An 18168-nucleotide genomic window follows, 5' to 3' on the forward strand; every position below is an offset into this window, starting at 1 on the left:
ACTGAGCACTGGCCTGGGCTTCACTATCCTTCAGGATCTCAGGCTAAGGCTGCTGTATGAGGAAGCGAGGATACTGGTCAGAAGGTCCCCAGTTCTTGCCGAGTTCAAAAGTTCAAGTCCAGGGGCGCCTGGGTGGCTCAGTCGGTTAAGCATTCGACTTCAGGTCATGATCTCACAGTCTGTGAGTTCGAGCCCCGCGTCAGGCTCTGTGCTGACAGCTCAGAGCCTGGAGTCTGCTCTGGATTCTGTGTCTCCCTCTCTCTCTGCCCCTCCCCTGCTCATGCTCTGTCTCTCTCTGTCTCAAAACTAAATAAAAACATTTAAAAAAAAAAAAAAAGTTCAAGTCCACACTGTGATAAGGAGGAGCAGAGGGCCAGAGCTGCACTGCAGGGTGACCAGGTGACCCTATGCTGGGGGGGTGCCAGTTCACCCTGAGCCCTTTTCCCTTGGAGAGAGGCAGGTTTGCATTTCTGACTCCTGGGGGCAAACAGGAGGACCACTTTGCCTCTGCCTCTCCCTGGCCTTAATTCTAGAACCATATGGTTTAAGAGTGTAGAGAGCGTGGAGCGCCTGGTTGGCTCAGTCAGAGGAGCGTGCGACTCGTGATCTCGGGGTCATGGGTTCGAGCTTAACTTAAAAAAAAACTTAAAAAAAAAAAAAAAAAAGAAAGAGTATAGAGGTCTTTTACAAAGAGATCCCTCATCCTACAGTTGGGAGACTAAAGTTTTAGAAACGAGAGGACCCTGACCAAGGGCCACCCTCCAGGCCTGAGTGACAGCACAGAACCACTTGCACTTCCTGGCTCACACTTGCTGCTGCGGCCTGTCTGACAGAAACACTCAGGCTGGGGCTCCACTGCCCAGCTGGATTCCTAGGGGGAGATCTAGCCTTGGGAGCTAGGTCCTGTGGAGGCTTCTGGTTAGCAGGTGGGATGGGAAAGGGGTGTCCAGGGTCCCCAGGACAGGCTGGATCATGTGTGACTGGGGGACCAGGTCAGGGATATAGTGATGTGCCACATGGCATTAGGAAACTGGCATCTGATCGCGCCTCTGGCAGGTGGCCTGAATCCTACCATTAGGCACTTGCCACAGGCCAGGGGACCTCCTAAGGTCACCACCTGTATGGGGAATGGGGACCGCCATTCCCATGCAGTGTGGGCAGACAAGGTCATTGATGAACCACAATACCAGCTGCACATTCTCTCAGGGTCCCACACGTAGGCTGGGCTGTCGTGAGGTTAGGAGGTTTGTGCTGTGGCCCGGTGGCGTACCTGGAGCCAAAGCCACCCAGCGCTTTCCTCTCTCCTCATCCTGGGTCCGGGCCTCGCTTACCCCTGCCCAGCAGGCAGGGCTCACCGTGGCAGTCTGTCCCTGGGCCCCTGGGCAACAGCTTCCCCATCTTCACCACCTGCTGGGACACTTGGCCTCCTTCAGGGAGACAGGTGGGGGGGGGGGGGCGGTGGCCCCTGGGTACAGACTTCTGCCTCCACCTCCTCTCCCTCGTCTGCCTCTTGCCTTTGTGGATGGACTCCTCCCTTGGCATCCTCACCACCTGGCACAGCTCCTTTGCCCAGGTATTCTCATCTGGTCCCTGAGACCCTGTGAGATGGGTCTAAGCACGCAGCTCCCTAATGAGCGGCAGACACTTCCTCTGGACTGACTTCGAGCAGGAGCAGTTGGGGACAGTCCATCCAGCCTTCTCCCCGGGGTCTTCTCTGAACAGAGGCCCCTGAGCAGCCTGTGGCATCTCTCCCAGAGCCGGATGGAGAGAGTTGGCAGTTCTTTTTCCCGGCTCTCTTGTGCCAGGAGGAGCCTTCAGGATGTTTGGGGCACAGCTTAATGCAGCTCTTTTAGAGGAGTTGGGAGGGGAGCAGGAGTTGGCGGCGGGTTGGGGGGCGGGGGGCTCTTCGTGCTCTCCAGCTGGGCTGAGTCCAAGCTTTCCCCCTTCTCTGAGCCCCTGCCTTTCAGCTTTGTCCCCTTCAGTCTTATTCACCCTGGCTCTGCTGTCAGAGTCGGGGAACACTCTACCACGTCCCTGGCACTCACATCCATGACTGATCCCGTGTCCGTACTCACCCCTTGCCTCTCTTCTCTTCCCGGGTATATTTTACATAGTAACACATCCGAATGACGTTACACGCTTCCTACTGGGCTTCCGTGAGAAATCCGAGTTCAGGGGACACATTCCGAGCCCAGCCCGCCCCTGCCTGTGCTCAGCCTCTGAGTCTCCAGCACAGCTCCCTGAGCTCCGTTCAGTCAGCAGTGCAACCACAGCACAGATCTCTTTCCTCAAGGCCCTGTCCTGCATGGCTCGTGGGCAGGGACTCAGGGCACCCCACAGGTTCTGCACCCACCTGCCATACTCCCCGTGCTCCTGGGGCCCTGGAGGACGAGGTGACTTTGTCAGGCAGTCTCTTCTCCTCTCCTAAGTGAAGCTATGAGAGGGGTCTTCGACAGCTTGTTAGAGTGCCCAAAAGAATTTTCAGCCCCTGTGGCAGGCTGGAAAGTGGGTCTTTTAACCCCAGGAGCATGTGAGTTCCTCAGATGACATATGAGTGAGGCCCTCAGGGAGTCTGCTCATCTGCTGTCCTTGCGGATACAGTCATGGCCTCTGCTCTTGCTTTGGGACCAGCCCGCAGAGGAGTGACCCACAGGACCTGTGCCTTAGGTCTCTGCGGGACAGGCAGTTGTTTTGTTCTCTCAGCAAATTGAGAATTACCTGTTCGGAGCTGAGCTCAGCTCTGCCCAGGTGCTGTGACTCCCCACACCCAAGCCCACTTTCCCCGCTGCCTGCTGTCAACAACCAGCACACCTCCTAAGGCTGTCCTGCAAGGTCACGGACTGTGACTGGCCTCCCCTCCTCCGTCCCCTATTAAAGAAGCACCAGCGAGTGCAAAAGGTGCAAACCCTTCTTCCTGACCCAGGCTCGGGTCCTGGGGTTGCTGCAGCCTCCGGCTAGGGCGCTGGCGGTGTGGGCTCTGCCTCACATCGCAGCTCAGCCGCTGCCACTGGCCCAACACAGACCCTCGTGTTCTAGGAAGAAGGGAGACCAGAGTCTCCTGCCGTTCCTTGCCCTCTAGAGAGAGCGCCCTTCATCACCAGGTCCCTCCTGCCCTCCACTCCTCCTGTCTCCCCTCACCCAACCCTCCCAGATGTTAATGAAGCTCAGGTGAGGCGAGCATCGGATGTGTCACGGCCTAATCCGCCCCAGAGGTGGGGAGACTGAAGCCCGGAGGGGCTGGGAGCCACCCAAGGTCATGGTTAGAGAGTCGCACAGCCAGATCTGTATCAGCCGCTGCTCTTCCCACAGTCCCCTGCTGCCTTCTCTGCTCCTGGTCCAGAGTGGACCTGCCAACATGTGGGTCTTGGGGTGGGTCTCCCTGGGCAGCTCTGCCAGACCTTCCCCAAAGCCAAGGTGCCCAGAGCCCTCATTGTGCAGGTGGTGGGGCCCAGAGGTGAGTGAGTGGGTCTGGGAGGTCAGCAGCTCAGCCCCCGGAAGTGATCTGCTGCAGAGAGCTTTGGTAGCACAACTCTTGGTTCCTGCCTCTGTAGCCCTAAAGGACACCCGACAGCAGCCCATCCGTATGCTAAACAGATCTTCTCTGGGAGGACCATTTTAAAACCAAGTCAAAGCCCCGAAGATGGGGTCAGTGAGGTGCTTGCTCTGCACTCTGAGGCCTGTGGTTCAGGCCTGCTGCCCCACCAGGGTGAAGCATTCCTTGTGCCTGGGCTGACCACATGGCCCTCCCCACCTGCACTCTGGTCATTGTGGGGTCAGCGTCTGGGCCTGGTCCCAACACAGCCTGGGCTTGTCCTGGGCTGCACTTCTGGCAGTTCCTGCCCCAGTGGTAGCAGGCTCACATCTGGGTCGTGTTCTGCCCTGCTCGGCTGCCCAGAGGCCTGACCACTGGGTGGATGCCCCCAAGCAGGAAGTGTTGCGCCTGGTGTCTAGACCACCCGACGAGGTTCCTAGTCCCCAAGAGCAGGGATCTGATCCAGTGCTTCCCCCCTCTTCTCTCTCCAGATGGCTAGAGATGCTCATGGTCTATCCCAGGACCAATAAGCAGAACCAAAAGAAGAAGCGGAAGGTGGAGCCTCCCACACCACAGGTAGGCAAAGTGGTATCGTTTCAGTAGAGCTGGGATGAAGTGAGAGCTCCCCGGAAGGACCCGGCCTAAAACTAGGGCTGAGGAAAAGGATCCAGATGGGGCTGAGACGGTCACCAGCCCTGCGTGTCCTCTCCTTCCCTCCAGTGGTCTGTGGGCCGCAATCGGTACGCTCCTCTCCAAGCCACAGGGCAGGACCCTCCATGGGCCAGGGTGGCCTTCGTGTACACTCTGGGGCTGCCCCAGGCGGTTTCCAGTGAGTGGGCCAGTGCTGAGCAGCAGTATTACAGCACGTGTCCCTTCCCTGGCTGTCCTGCCAGCTGCTAGGGAGCACACAGCATGCTTGGAAGGCTACTTGCTGCACACGCATGTCCTCGCGCACCACGGTTGAGGAAGGGACTCAGTTCAGCTCGACTTGACACATGGAGATGATCCTACAGACAGCAGGCTGGGAAGGAAGGCCAGACAGGGAGTGTCCTGGCCGAGTGAGGGGCTCTCAGGGCTCTGTTCCTGCTCTGAACTTTGACCATAAACGGAAAAAACTTGGTACGACCTTGACTTTTGGGCCCCTGTCCTACCTCCCATGTGACCAGAGCAGGAGGTAGCCTGCATAGTCCCACCAGGTCTAGTACTTTCCCAAAGGCCACTCTCTTCCACCTCTGCAGGGGCACAGGGCACCCAGAAGGGCTGTGCACCTCCCTGCCATGCTCCTCACACTCCCGGGGCCCTGACGGAGCGAATTAACCTTCCTGAGCCTCAGTGAACTGATTCACAGAACGGGCCCTTTGAGATCTGGTTATAGGATTTTTGTGGGCATGAAGGGAAGCGCTGAGCCCCTGATGGGCGCTCAGCAAATGCTCCTCCTCTCTGCTCCAGACTTCACAGTTACCGAGTGCCTTGCCCTGCCTGATCCAGCCTCACAGCAACCCTAAGAGTGAGCAGAATGGGGATCGGGTTCCCTTGGGATCTTGCAAGGCCCAGAGTCTGACAGGGAGCCAGCCCGTGACAGAACCTGGCTACCCACTGGGGCTCTGTAGTCCTTACTGGATACTCTCTGCTTCAGCGAGTGGCAGAGGTCAGCCTGGGCAGGACTGGTAGGTGTGTGCTGGCCTGGGTCCCTCGCCCTCTACACACCCACCTTGGGCTTCCTTGCACAGGCCCTGATGGAGTGCAGCTCTGGGCCTGCTCTCAGCCGGTGGTTGTTGTCTGCTGTCTGTCCACGCTCCCCAAGGTGTCTCAGGCCAGCATCCTCTGAAGGTAGTATACCTGGCAAGAAGTCAGCAAAATGCAGTTGGAGTCATTCCTGGAGACTGAAAGTGGGGCTTCCTACTAGGGAACAGCAGATACACACACAAATCCCCCAAAGCTGCCTGGTTTGAGAGAAAAAAAATCCCAGGCAGAATAATAGCGTTTAGGGTTACTCTGCGTTTCTATAGTGATGTCTTGGAAACATCGCTAGAGCAGAGCTCCGACCTCCAAATAAGGCAACGACATGTGCAATAGACATGTTCCGCCCAGACCGAGGAGTTTGGTTGTGTCCCTGCTCCCCGGCTGTCCCCTCCCTCTAGACACTGCTAGCCATGGCCGAGCTTCACCTTTTCCGTTGGTAGCAGGAGCCACGCGATCACAGGGTGGGGAGATCACCCACTTCCCTGAGAGTCTCTTAGAGCGTGGGTGTCCCAGCCTGCTCTGCTCACCCCTTCCTGAGCCCTAGCCGAAGACAGCCTGGCAGGGACTCTTCTTTCTGCCCCTTGTTCCCAAGAGCGTCACATTTGATTCCATTGGTTTCTGGAAGCTGTAAACTTTCATCTGGGGCCCATCTTCTTGTGAATCAGTCTCATGAGGTGATGTGGGGTCTCTCCAGAGGAGAGTTGGGGATCTCTGGACAGGCCTTCCCTCCACAGCCTGATGCTGAAGGTGTTTTGTTACCCTGAATGGAACAAGGAGGGAAGCCTAAAGCCTTGTGGGCCCCCCATCGAGGCTGGAACTCAGGACCCCATATCTGGCCTCTTTCTCTGTGGCCTGGGAGAGTTTCACATAAAACCAGTGGGGATCTGGAAGTGTCGCTGTGCTGTGCCGTGCCCTCCAGAAACTCAGGAGGAGAGCCCACAGGGGCCCACTTTAAGAAGGATGTCTCAAGCAGTTAAGACTTGGGGCCATGGAGAGTACACTCACCAAGTGGTTTCCTGAGAGTATCAGAGAGAGACCCATGCCAGGCCCTGAGGGAGGATGAAGATCAAGCTACAGCGGGGAGCAGACAGCCTCTAGACTGGGCACATGGGTCCCAGCAGAGCCTAGAGCAGCAGGGAGTCAGGCTGGCCCTGGCCAGAGCCTCCAAAGCCTGAGGCCTGAGATACAGGTTCTGGGAGCTGCTGCTTTACTCAGCCCCTGTTCCCTCCAAGAGGAAAGACTTTTTCTGATACCGAGATGCCTAGAGAGAAGGAATAATGATCCATGCCAGGTACGACCAGGACAGGAAGGACGGAGATCTTACTGCCCTCTCCCCAAATCCCAGGTCTGGGGCCAGGGGCCGCATGTTCCCCCTACCAGTGTGTGGGCCGGGAGGCTTGATTCATCAGGTGGAGCTCTGGAATGCTGGTTTCTCCCATGCCCCCGCCCGCCAGGCTCTGGGCCCTTGCTTCTCCGAAGCCTTTCTTGAGAGACCTGTAAAACAACAGACCCCTCTCAGTGTGACCAGAGACATGCCCGGAGGAATGTCCCTACTGGTCCAGTGCACTGGTTCTTCTCAGGCCCACACGTGTGTCGTGGATTGCCACCTCTTCTGGGGTGTCTTGTTCTCTACTTGGGTGGCTGCTCCAGGTCACATCCTTCTTTTCATTGGGTCCCCGTTCCATTCCTGTGCCCAGGAAGTAGAAAGGCAGGCTTTCTGTGAAACCTCTCCTCTGGAGAGGGTACCTGCTTAGCTAGCACGTGGAGGCGACAGCGGCCCGGGCCTGCCTTTTCTCTTTCCTCCCTACCTTTCAGAGCCCTTTGTGAGCTGCCAGATGAACAGGACAGACCTCGTTACAGCAGTGAAACGCTGATAGCCCCGACCATGCAGGGACTAGCACGTAGGAAACCCGGCACCTCTGCCTCCTTCCTCTTCCACAGGCACCTGTGGTCTGTGTCCTTGTGACCCCCAGCACCCTCTCCACCACAACGGCGACAAGTGCGGGGAGCAGAGGCAGTGCCCCACAGCCGCCACACATCCGCTTTGGAAAAGAGCAGCAACTTTACCCAGAGATCAGGCTTTCCTGTTATCACCCGCCCAGCCCCCTCTCCTGGAAGCCAGCGTGGCTTTGTTCCTGCTGCCAGACTGTCCCTCTGTCTCCACCGATTCGATAAGGCTTGGCAGGGAGGCAAGAGAAAGCAGAGCCTCCAGAGGAGAGAAAAAGAACTGCCTGTGGACCTTGGCCGCCATTCAGGGCCCTCACTCTCTGGGAGGTGTTTTCCAGAAGTGGGGAGCGTGGGGAGGGATCTGCAGATGTGACCAGCCCTCACAGATTGGGAGGCCCAGGGCCAGAAGGTGGGTGTGTAGCCACGAGGTGCTGGGACATGCATTTGTTTCCCAAGCTCCCTGTCATGGCCCCTTGGATCTCAAGCCTAGAATTTCCTCGGCCTCTTGGGAATCCGTGGCAGCCCACCTGCTCCGTGCTGGAGCCACAGGCATCAGAGAGGGCTGTGCATATGCCATGGGCACTTCGCCCACAGCGTGGGGCTGAGGCCACTTCCCTCACAAGCACAGCTGCCGCCTGTTCCTCTTGGGCCCCTTCTGGCAACCTCTCCGTATCCTTGTGCAGCTGGTCTTCCGCAGGGGGGACGGATTCACCGACCATCTTCACGTCACCCCACCCCACCCCACCCCACCCCACCCCACCCCACCCAGTTCTCTAGGAGGAGTCCCAGCTCCACCCTGAGCCCACCAGAGCATGCCCAGCCTCTGGCCTTTGAACAGAAGGCTCAGTCGCCAGAAGGGGCCACGGCAGGGGGACCTGGAGTGAATTCTGCTTGAGGGATGCGTTGCTGGGGCGCATGGATTGAGGGCGGTGGGCTGACTGGAAGGACAGGTGGCCCTGGGGCTGGCGCTCCTTAGATCATTAGAGCCTGGTTCTTTTGGAGCCCTCAGGAAACTGTCAGAAACCATTGCCATTTTCTTACAAGAAGTCCAGTTCTTACAAGGTGGGTAAGAGCCGCAGGGAATCTTCAGCTGGTGCTGTAGGGCAGCTAGAGATCCCAGCCGGGCCCTTGTCCAGGCCCTGGATTCGAGGTTGAGTCACAGTTCTGCGCCTGCTCTGGAAACGGACTTTCTGTATTTGGCTAAGTACCTCCCATGTGAATGCTTCTCCCACAGAGCAGCACCAGTTTCGGTCTGGGGAGACGTGGGGTGGACACTGCTCCCATATGGGCTCGTGGCGGGGTGGGAGGGCATGCATGTACTTGGATGTTTTGTTTGTACCTGATGACTCTTCCTTCACACAGTGTCCCAGATGTCCTGTTTGAGCTTTCTAGAACCGGAAGGCGGGGGGTGGGCAAGGGCTGGCCCCGGCATGGGTGTTGTGTGGACACATGCGTTGCATTTTCCCAGTGGCCATCTCCATGGTGTGTTCTTCCCTCACCCCACCCCATCTTTTGTGACTCGTGTCCTAAGCACCTGCAAGTCTAGGAATGACAGACTCTGAGCCAGCCACTTGTCATCTCACTTTTAGTGCCTGGTCCGCTGCTCTGGGCTCTGTGGTTTTGTGGGCAGGGAACACTGGCGTGTGTTTGCTGTCGGAGGTCCAGGCAGAAATCCTAAGCCTCTGCTCCGTGTATTTACCAAATCTGGCCTGAGGCCAGTCAGACCAGGCACTCTGGGCGCACTGACTGGGGCTGTCGAGGGGAAACGGCCACGGTGCCATCCAGATGGAGCTTTCACCTGACCAAGATATCTCTGTTCTGAGCCTCCCCTGCCAGGGATTCCGGGCCACTGACACAGTGCGGTTGACCTTAGTGTCCCCTGTGGCCACAGGCACCCGGGCAGCCAGGATCTGCGCAGCAGCTCAGGCTGTGTGCTGTGGCTGCACAGATGCTGCTCTCTCCCCCAGGAACCAGGGCCGGCCAAGATGGCTGTCACCAGCAGCAGCAGCAGCAGCAGCAGCAGCAGCAGCAGCAGCATCCCCAGTGCTGAGAAAGTCCCCACCACCAAGTCTACACTCTGGCAGGAAGAAATGAGGGCCAAGGACCAGCCCGACGGGAGCAGCCTGAGTCCAGCTCAGAGTCCCAGCCAGAGCCAGCCTCCCGCTGCCAGCACACTGAGGGAACCTGGGCTGGAGAGCAAAGACGGTGAGTGGGAATCCTGGGGCCCGACCTCACAGCTCTGCAACAGGCGTCCATCCCCACAGAGCTGGTGCTGGGAACTCAGGGACCGGTGCAGCCCAGTCCTAAGCCGTGGGCCTCAGGCTCTTTCACCTTCCGTGTCCGTCAGCCCTCGGCAGGGGCCTGGCCTGGGTGGGCCTGGGATTCTTGGACGCCGGCCTTGGCCTCGCCCCTCTAGCTCTTCAGTCCCATCTGTAAAGGAGGAAGACAGCACCTGCTCCGTCAGCCCCAGGTGGGTGTCGTGAGAATCAAACTGCTCCGGGACGAGGTCTGTGTACCAGGAGGCCTTCCTGTCACAGTGGCTGCATTGTGTTCATGGCCTAGTTGACCCTGGCAGCCCAGCGTGTCCTGAGAGCAGCACTCGTGAGGGCAGCCCCGTCCTTCTCGCTGTCCCATCCTGCCCAGCGCCTGGGCGCACGCAGTAGGGAAGAGGGTGCTCCGGAGGCTTTGCTGTGCTCCCTTCACTTAGCGCTTTGGAATTACCGGAGCAGAGGCAGGGAGGCACCGTTTGCCTCCCTGGCCTGGGCCCTCGAGGGCTCCGCGTGACATAGGCTGGCCTCTCCCATTTTTATTTTGTCCAGCTCATTAAAGACAAGACAGTTAGGACTGACCCAGTTCATTCGGGCCAAAATACGTTTTGCCTCAGCTCTTCATGGGTAGCACCCATCCATTCCCCTCGTTCCTGCAGAAGTCCCCTGCCTCTGCCGTCCCCAGATGTGCTACAAGGCCGAACGGCTACTTGGCCATTGGTTTCCTCCTTGATGCTTGCTAAGAAGCGGTTGTTGGTGGGACCTCTCTCGGGGGCGAGGGATCCTGCTCCCCCAAAAAGCCCTCCGACTAGAAGCTCAGGGACCCCCAGGCAGTCTAACAGGGGCAGCCAGGTTAGGAGAGAGATGGATGAGGGACTTGTGTGGGAAGGGTATTTCATTCCTGTCCCAAGGTTCTGCAGTAGGGCGAGCCATATAGGACTTTAAAAAGTTCCCAGAAACCAAAGATGGCAGCAGGCTAAGTGTGTCTCCCGCCTCCCTTGTCTCTTCCAGAGGAGAGCGCCATGAGCAGCGACCGCATGGACTGTGGCCGCAAAGTCCGGGTAGAGAGCGGCTACTTCTCCCTGGAGAAGACCAAGCAGGACTTGAAGGCCGAGGAGCAGCAGCTGCCCCCGCCGCTCTCCCCTCCCAGCCCCAGCACCCCCAACAACAGGTATAGTGGCCCCGGACCGCCCTCCCAGGAGCTTGGTCATCCCCTTCCTTCCCCAGGTTCTCGACCCCCCGGCCGAATTGTCTGCGGCAGCTCCCGTGGCTCCCTGGACGTGGCCAGCCGGCCCCCCGCCCACACGGACTCCAGCAGCGCTGGGGGGCGGGGAGCAGAGAGACTGGGGCGCACCTTTGCCTTTAAAGCCAGCAGGCAGTATGCCGCCCTGGCCGACGTCCCTAAGGCCGTCAGGATCAGCCACCGAGAAGCCTTCCAAGTGGAGAGAAGGCGGCTGGAGCGTAGGACTCGGGCCCGGAGCCCTGGCAGGGAAGAGGTGGCCCGTCTGTTTGGCAACGAGCGGAGGTAAGGAGGGGATTAGAGGGCCACATGTGCACAGACACGCGCCCCTCCTTTACACAGTCTCTCTCTCTCTCTCTCTCTCTCTCTCTCTCTCTCACACTCACACACTCACACACTCACACACTCACACACACACACACTCCTGTGTTCTTTTACATGCTTTCGACATGTCTCCTCATACACACTCTCATGCACACATTTCCTCTCCTCACCTCACACATGCATGCACACGTTCCCAAAGCATTCCTTGGGGGAGCACACTTGTTCTCCCTTTCTGTTCAGAGTGTGTGGGGAGCCTTCCCTTTTTGAGCCTGGGCTCTGGTCACAGAACTCAGCCCCCGGTAGCCAGAAATGTAGGATCCCTCTCTGGACACCCAGAGATCTGGGCCAGAGGCCAGCTGCTTCCTGTGAGTGCCTCCTGGCACTGATACATTAAGGGCCGCTGGGCCTTATGTGGCTGCATCTGTTCTTTCCTGGTCCATTTCTGTTCTCTGAGGTGCCTGTGGAGGCAGGGAGAGCCCAGAAGTGTAGGGGCTGGCTCCCCTTGCCCTTACGCTCCTGGCACGGGTGGAGGGCACCGAAGGAGGTGGGGTGGGCAGCCACGGGAAGTCACAGGGAAGCTGAGGTGTAGCCTGTGAGGTTACCGAGCGTCCAACAGCATCGCTCTTCATCCGGGCTTGGCTGAAACAGGACATGGGGAGGCTCACAGAACCACAGCTTCCTGGGGAGAGACAGGGTTTAGAGATGAGAACTGGGACAGGGCCTGGGACAGAGGCATGGAACTCAACTGTGGTGTGAAGAGAGGAGGGCTCTGTCCTCCTTTTCTCTTGTTCCACCGGCCCTGTGCTTCCCAGAGAGCCGTGGAAAGAGCTTGGTTCCATCTCTGAGGCCCTGACCCGGATCACGGCACTGGAGTGCCCCCTTCCAGTAGGAGCTTCATCCCTGAGTCTGTAAACAGAGCCTTGACAACAGGGGTCTCACCCGGGTCCGGGGGTGAACTGCTGGAGGTCCACGAACCCCCCTAAATGATTGGAGAGTCCATATGTACATTTTTCTGGGAAAAGAAAATCCGAAATTTTCATTAGGTTCCCGAATGAAACCTCTTTCCGAAAAAAGAGGTTCAGACTTAAGTTCCCAAAGCATTCCCAGAATGTCCTCCCCACCCTGCCGAAGCCTAACTAAAGCTCAGAGTCGGCATGCTGAAGAGACAGGCCAGGGTGGCGATGAGCTCCCCTCCTCGAGGGGGCCGGCTGTGAGCAGGGTGCCTTTCTCTCCTGCTCCCTTTTCTTAATACCCACCTGCTCTCCCAAAGCCCCAGATGGGAGGGACCTGTGCACTTGTGGGTCCACCTCCAGAATAAGGAGGAGATGCCCAGAGTTGTTGGTCTTGAGAAGAAAGCAGATGTGCCTGATTCCTAGGCAGAGGGAGAAGGAAGCTGACCTGATGCCTGGGAGGCGGCCTTCAAGCCCTGGCTGTCTTCTTGTTTGATTAGCAACCCCAAGAGGTGCCTGGGTCACACACAGAGATGGGGCCTCAGAAGCAGGGTGACTCCTCACAGGAATAGCCTGGTGTAACAGAGCTAGGCTGCACATCCCCACCGGGCCCTTAACTGGAAAGACCCTGCTCCCATGATGTGACCCAGGATGGGACCACAGCTGCCCTTAAAGCAGTTAAGTAAATACATAAGTTGAGAGGGCTTGCCAGAGACTCGGAGGCCTGTGGGCCAGAGCAGAGGAGGCTTGCACTGGCCGGCAGGCAGGCTGTGGATCCTGGAGGCTCCCGAGTGGGCAGCTGTGCCCTGGTTCAGTGACAGACCGAAGAATGAACGTTCAGCACACCTGCTTGGCTTCGAACTTGTTCTTGTCTAGTAGCCTGGGGTAGATGGCATCTCTGGGGCTTTCCTCTCTGCATGCTCCTTGCCACCATGGAGATGTGTTTCCACCTGGCGTCGGCACCCCTGGAGCCCACCCGCTCTGCGTCCTCACATTGTAATGTCACTTTCTTACCCTAATGACATCTGACTGGCTGCTGTCACTTTGCTAGGCCTGCACTCTAGCTCACCCTGTGCTTGATCGGATCCCTGCGTCCTGGTTGAATAGAGCAGAACCCCATATTGGCAGGACGTCGGCCACAGCTGAGCCAGGCTGGCCCGCAAGCCAGGTTGCGGGGGGGGGGGGGCGCCCCGGGGGGGGGGGGTCACCTGACAGGCCAAGGCCCTGAAGCAATCCTTTATGGGCCGCTCAGATTGCTCTTCAGATTTGCTCCAGAGCTTTTCAGATGTTTCTTGGATGGTGACTCACTGCCAAACACGCATGGGGGAGGCCATGGCCCTTGTTAAACTCTTGGTGACTGACACCAGGACCAGGTCTTTTGTGGTCCTGCCCCTCACCTGGGCCGGGAACCTGGAGAGGTCAGGCGGGGCACGGGTGCAGGTGCCTCCTCTCTGTCAGCCAGCCCAGGGGGACGTTTCCTGCCACACCTGCAGTACCTCAAGGGAACCAGTTTAAAAGCGTCTCACTCACCTTGCAAAATAAGCCATGGCTGACCTCACCAGAAGCCCCCTCTGCGTGGAGAGGCCGCGTCAAGTGCCACTCTCCTTTCCTCATCTGACTCCTCTCTCTGCAGCCCTGGCAGACCGGTGGCTCGTGAGCCGCAGGTGACTCGGTGGGGCGCCGTTCCGTGCAGCCTTCCCAGGGCTCTCTAGGCCCCGGGGTCAGTTGGAGGGGCTCCCCTTCTGCAAGTGGTGGTACCTGGGTCTGTGCGTGGGCCTGGAACCTCCAGGGTGGTGGCGCCTGGGGCCCCATCCACCCAAGCAGGCTGAGCGCTTGCGAGAGCTTCCTGTGGCTCCCAGGAGCTCCCGCCGCTGCCCGCGCTGCCTGCGCTCGCTGCACACACCCTCTCTTGCCGCCTTCCCTCAACCGCCCGCTGCCTGCTGCCTGCGCTGCTGGTTCTGGCAGGTTGGCCTGGGAGCCGGCTCTGTTCCTGGAGAAGGTTCTGCAGAGGTTTAGGGCCCCAGAGCTCCTGCTTTGTGTGTGAGCACAGAGAGGGGCGGAGAGCCCAGAGGACCCGAGAATTCTGCCCTTGGTCTTAAGCTTCTGGGATGAAGAAACCCTAAGAGATCCATTGTTACTACTGGTAACCAACCCTTCTTGAGTCTCTTGGCGGGGTCTCAGGATTTGAGCCCATTTCCTCTTTGTCCTTCTAGAGTTAGATATTAGTCTCCCTTAGATTTTTATCTTTGGGGCTCAGAGGCCCTTCACTTGCTCCCCTTGACTCTGCCACTAGTCCAGAATGAAAGTAAAAACCCTTCCTGTGGGGCGACCTTGGGGCACTTGCCTGGGTGTCCCTGAGAGGGCAGGCCTTGGTTTGGTGGCATGTCACGGTTGTAAAAAACAGAATTCAACTGAGTAAGCTTTAGAGATCTTATCGACTTTATCCAACAATTCATGAATCACACAGCATCTCGTCTATCAAATAGGAAGGAGCTCCGAAGAGCTGTACAAAATGAAAAACTTTTTATAGGTAGAAGAGAGAGGCTTTTATGGGCAGACGAGGGTGGAACAAGGAAGTTAATAATAGCAAAGAGTGCATTGTTTTGGGCAAGGTCACCTTCCTTTGAGGGACAGCAGGGGTCTTATCAGGTAGATAACTCACTAGTGCTGACTAGGTAATTCCAAATTTACTGGTTTAAGATTCCTTGCCTGGGAGAGGTTGAAACTGTAATTAAGTTAGGGATTAACCACTATTTGGTGACTTGGATTTAGCACAGGTGACTTTATTCTGGGTCTGTTGTCTTTTTTTCTTTCTTTTCTTTTTTTAAAGCAGTCTCCTCCTCTTATTTAAAAAAATTTTTTTTAATGTTTATTTCTGAGACAGAAAGAGACCGAGCATGAGTGGGGGAGGGGCAGAGAGAGAGGGAGGCACCGAATCGGAAGCAGGCTCCAGGCTCCGAGCTGTCAGCACAGAGCCCAACACCGGGCTCGAACTCACAAACCGCGAGATCATGACCTGAGCCGAAATCGAACACTTCACTGACTGAGCCACCCAGGCGCCCCGGGAATCACTTTTTTAAGTGAAGTTGCTTTTTCAGTGATTTAATGTAGCCAGGTGTCAACTTCCCCAGAAGTATGAATCCAGGTGCGGGAAGTGGCATTGACCACAGCACAGACATTTTCTTATTTAGCTGAAAAATAATCAAGGGATATCCTATTACCAAGAACAACCTTGGCCTTCCAAAGATGGGTACTGCTAGTGAGATCTTTTTGTAATGGGGGACAGATCTGACTTAGATAATCACAAGAACACCAGAATGCAAAGGTACTGTGATTTGCTTAGGAATTTGTATCTATTGGACGAGTACAATTATAATTGTACAAAGGTGAAAACAGGGCACTAGATGTTCTGGATGTAAAAGTCAGATTCTGTAAGTGACTCCTAAGTTCAGGGGGTCAGTTGGGACTAGAAGAGAAATTGGTCATGGGGAGGACCAGGAGATCTCTAGTATCAACGGACAGATAAGAGCTCTTTGTTTATGATAAATCTGGCAATGCAAAAGGTCCCCCCCCCCCCGCCCCGCATCCCACCCCACCCCCTCCCTTAGTAATGGCCTGACAGATATGGATGATGGCATTCTTTCCAGACCAGTGCCAGAGTAAAGGAAAGAGAAGAAGAAAGAATTTCATTTCGTGTTTAAAGAATGAAGTCTTGATACAGCATCTTGGGTAGAAGCAGTCTTTTGATATCAGCTACTTTTCTTCTTAGTTTGATTTTGAGGTCTCCAGCTGCTGTGGGGCCCTTTTTAATTAGGAGATGTAGACCCAAGGTTCAGTTCTCTAAAGTTTGGTTGCCATCTGGGGAATGAGGAGGACCCTTAAAGGCAGTCTTTGTTCTTAGTGATTCCAAATCAGAAGGAGGAGAGAAAATTAGAAATGTTAGAGTCATAGCCAGATATTTGCAAAAACTAGACAGACCAAGTTATGTACAGGTATGGAGCCAAACAAACCTCAAAGACAATGAACAGACTAGAATCTCATACCTACAAAGATGCAAAGTTTTTCTCTCTATAGTTATTCCCATTTTTTAAAAGATAGTCACAGTAAAATTACTTGGTTTACATTAAACTTGGCCTGATTTTATAAGTACAGCAAAAATAGCAACCATATAAGCTGTTTTTAAGACCGCTTTGCTGGAACTTTGATCTCTTCTCTGAGGCCAGGAAGCCAAGCCAAGGACTCACCATTAGATTTTACCTGCAGTACGTATAGTTTGGGTGAATTTCTCTCTTCTCAAAGTTCCCTCCAAATGTCCTGAGGTTCATAGGCCTGTCAGGAAGTCACCAGCACCTGGAAGGCTGCTGGGAACCCTACAGCAAGGTACCAGCCCGATTTTTCCAAGCAGCTCCTTAAAGCTGTCTGGTCAGATCTGAGTCGGTGCATATCTCCAAAATGAAACATTCCAGTCAAAGCCTTGGTAATAAAGCCAGTGTTTCCAGTTGTGTCCTCTTCTAGGGAGAACAGATTTTTATTGAACTTCTACAAATAACTAAATATATTGCCATGAAAAGAATACTCAAGAGTTTACGAATTCTGGAGGGATCAGGTAGAGAGAAAAAGTAACTGTTTCAACCATAAAGGTATGCCCTACCAAATGGCTATAGGTCATAGATCCCTTGAGTGAAAAGGTTTCCCTAGATCTGAAAGAGCAAAACATTAAGGAACTAGCAGCGTTTCAAACAAAAGGTCATGTAAAATTATAAGCATCCTCAGTTCATTCAGTCCTATGTAATTCTCGTTCTGCTTGAACCCAGTTTTTTCATTAGTTTGGAAATTCTTCCCCAGTTCATTTTCATGGTCTTAAAGCTATTAGAAATCTTTATTTGTCAAAGTCCTTTCCATGAACACTTCCATAAAAGTATCAGAGTAAAACAATAATTCTCTGTAAATAACAGAAGACTTAAAAAATGCCCATAGTTAGGGGCATCTGGGTGGCTCAGTTGGTTAAGTGTCCAACTTTGCTCAGGTCATGATCTCACAGTGTGTGAGTTCGGGCCCCACGTCGGGCTCTGTGCTAACAGCTTGGAGCCTGGAGCCTGGAACCTGCTTCTGATTGTGTATCTCCCTCTCTCTCTGCCCCTCACCTGCTCACACTCTCTCTCTTCTCTCAAAAATAAATAAACATTAAAAAAAATTTTTTTTAAATGCCCATAAAGATCAGACGAGAGTTCACTATAATGGAAATGACAGGGAAATTTGGTTATTTTTGTGAGGTTCAACATTTTAAGATAACAGCTAGAATTATGACTGATAACATTGCATCAGGACATATCAGAACCTAAGAAGGCTTAGCCTCACTTATGTGATAATGCTGCCCATGTAATGCAATGTGTCAAGTAAGCCTAATTAGTGAACATCTCTCTTTTAAAAGGAGAGAGAACAAATCTTTTATGATTTTTAGAGATCCTCTGAAAAATCCCAAAGTTACTGCTAGGTCAAGAAGACTTGGTTTAGAATTGCATTTTTGAGAAGTTCGTCAAAATACCAAAAGGTTTTAAAACACTTGGTCACATAGGATCTTAGATCAGTAGGAAACAACACTCCGTTATCACTTAACCAAAGTGGCGATTATAGACTTTATAGGCAAATACAGAAAGTTACATGATTGTAAAACAACAACAACAAAAGCCCTAAGCTCTTTTAATAGAGGATTTCTTCAGTAATCAAAGACCTGATAAAGACCGCATGAAACACAGGACATTATTTTGATAAGACACAAAATCTTTGTTTTCTCAGCAGGTTAATTAAAAAGTAAAAACCCTTTCACAACTTCTTATCAATAGCAGACCAATACTCCTAGAAAATGTTGTCCTTATTTTAAGAGAGAATACCAAATTCTGATACTGCACCACCTTCCTTTTGAGGTTAATAGTTATCTTTTTTCTTTTCAGTTCAAGTTCATTTTAATGTTAGCTTGACCATGTATAAAATTCTTTTCCCAAGATTCCCCTTCCACAGACCTTCTCTAGTTTTCTTGTCCTGTTTTTTTTTTTTTTTTTTTTTTTTTTCTCTTTTTCATTCTGAAACAACTAGTCTCACTTTGGGATAAAATTACTTTCTTTTCCTTCACCAAAAATTGATCTCCATTCCTCATGTCTTCTTTTA

General features: G+C 54.4%; 1 protein-coding gene across 8 annotated transcripts in view; it reads left to right on the top strand.

Annotated features, from left to right (window-relative positions):
- MPRIP (myosin phosphatase Rho interacting protein) overlaps positions 1 to 18168 on the top strand; it is a 154568-nt gene that overhangs the window by 86383 nt on the left and 50017 nt on the right. For 7 of the 8 annotated variants that reach the window (XM_040452985.1, XM_040452983.1, XM_040452981.1 and 4 more), the window contains 3 exons: positions 4024 to 4108; positions 9190 to 9427; positions 10501 to 10660. In XM_040452985.1, coding sequence (XP_040308919.1) covers positions 4024 to 4108; positions 9190 to 9427; positions 10501 to 10660 — 483 coding nt within the window. Of the gene's footprint in view, positions 1 to 4023; positions 4109 to 9189; positions 9428 to 10500; positions 11015 to 18168 lie in introns of all 8 variants that reach the window. The other variant, XM_040452980.1, reaches the window with a different exon arrangement.

The sequence above is a fragment of the Herpailurus yagouaroundi genome, unplaced genomic scaffold, assembly GCF_014898765.1.
Source record: "Herpailurus yagouaroundi ecotype Mexico unplaced genomic scaffold, PumYag 208, whole genome shotgun sequence".
NCBI lineage: Eukaryota > Metazoa > Chordata > Mammalia > Carnivora > Felidae > Herpailurus > Herpailurus yagouaroundi.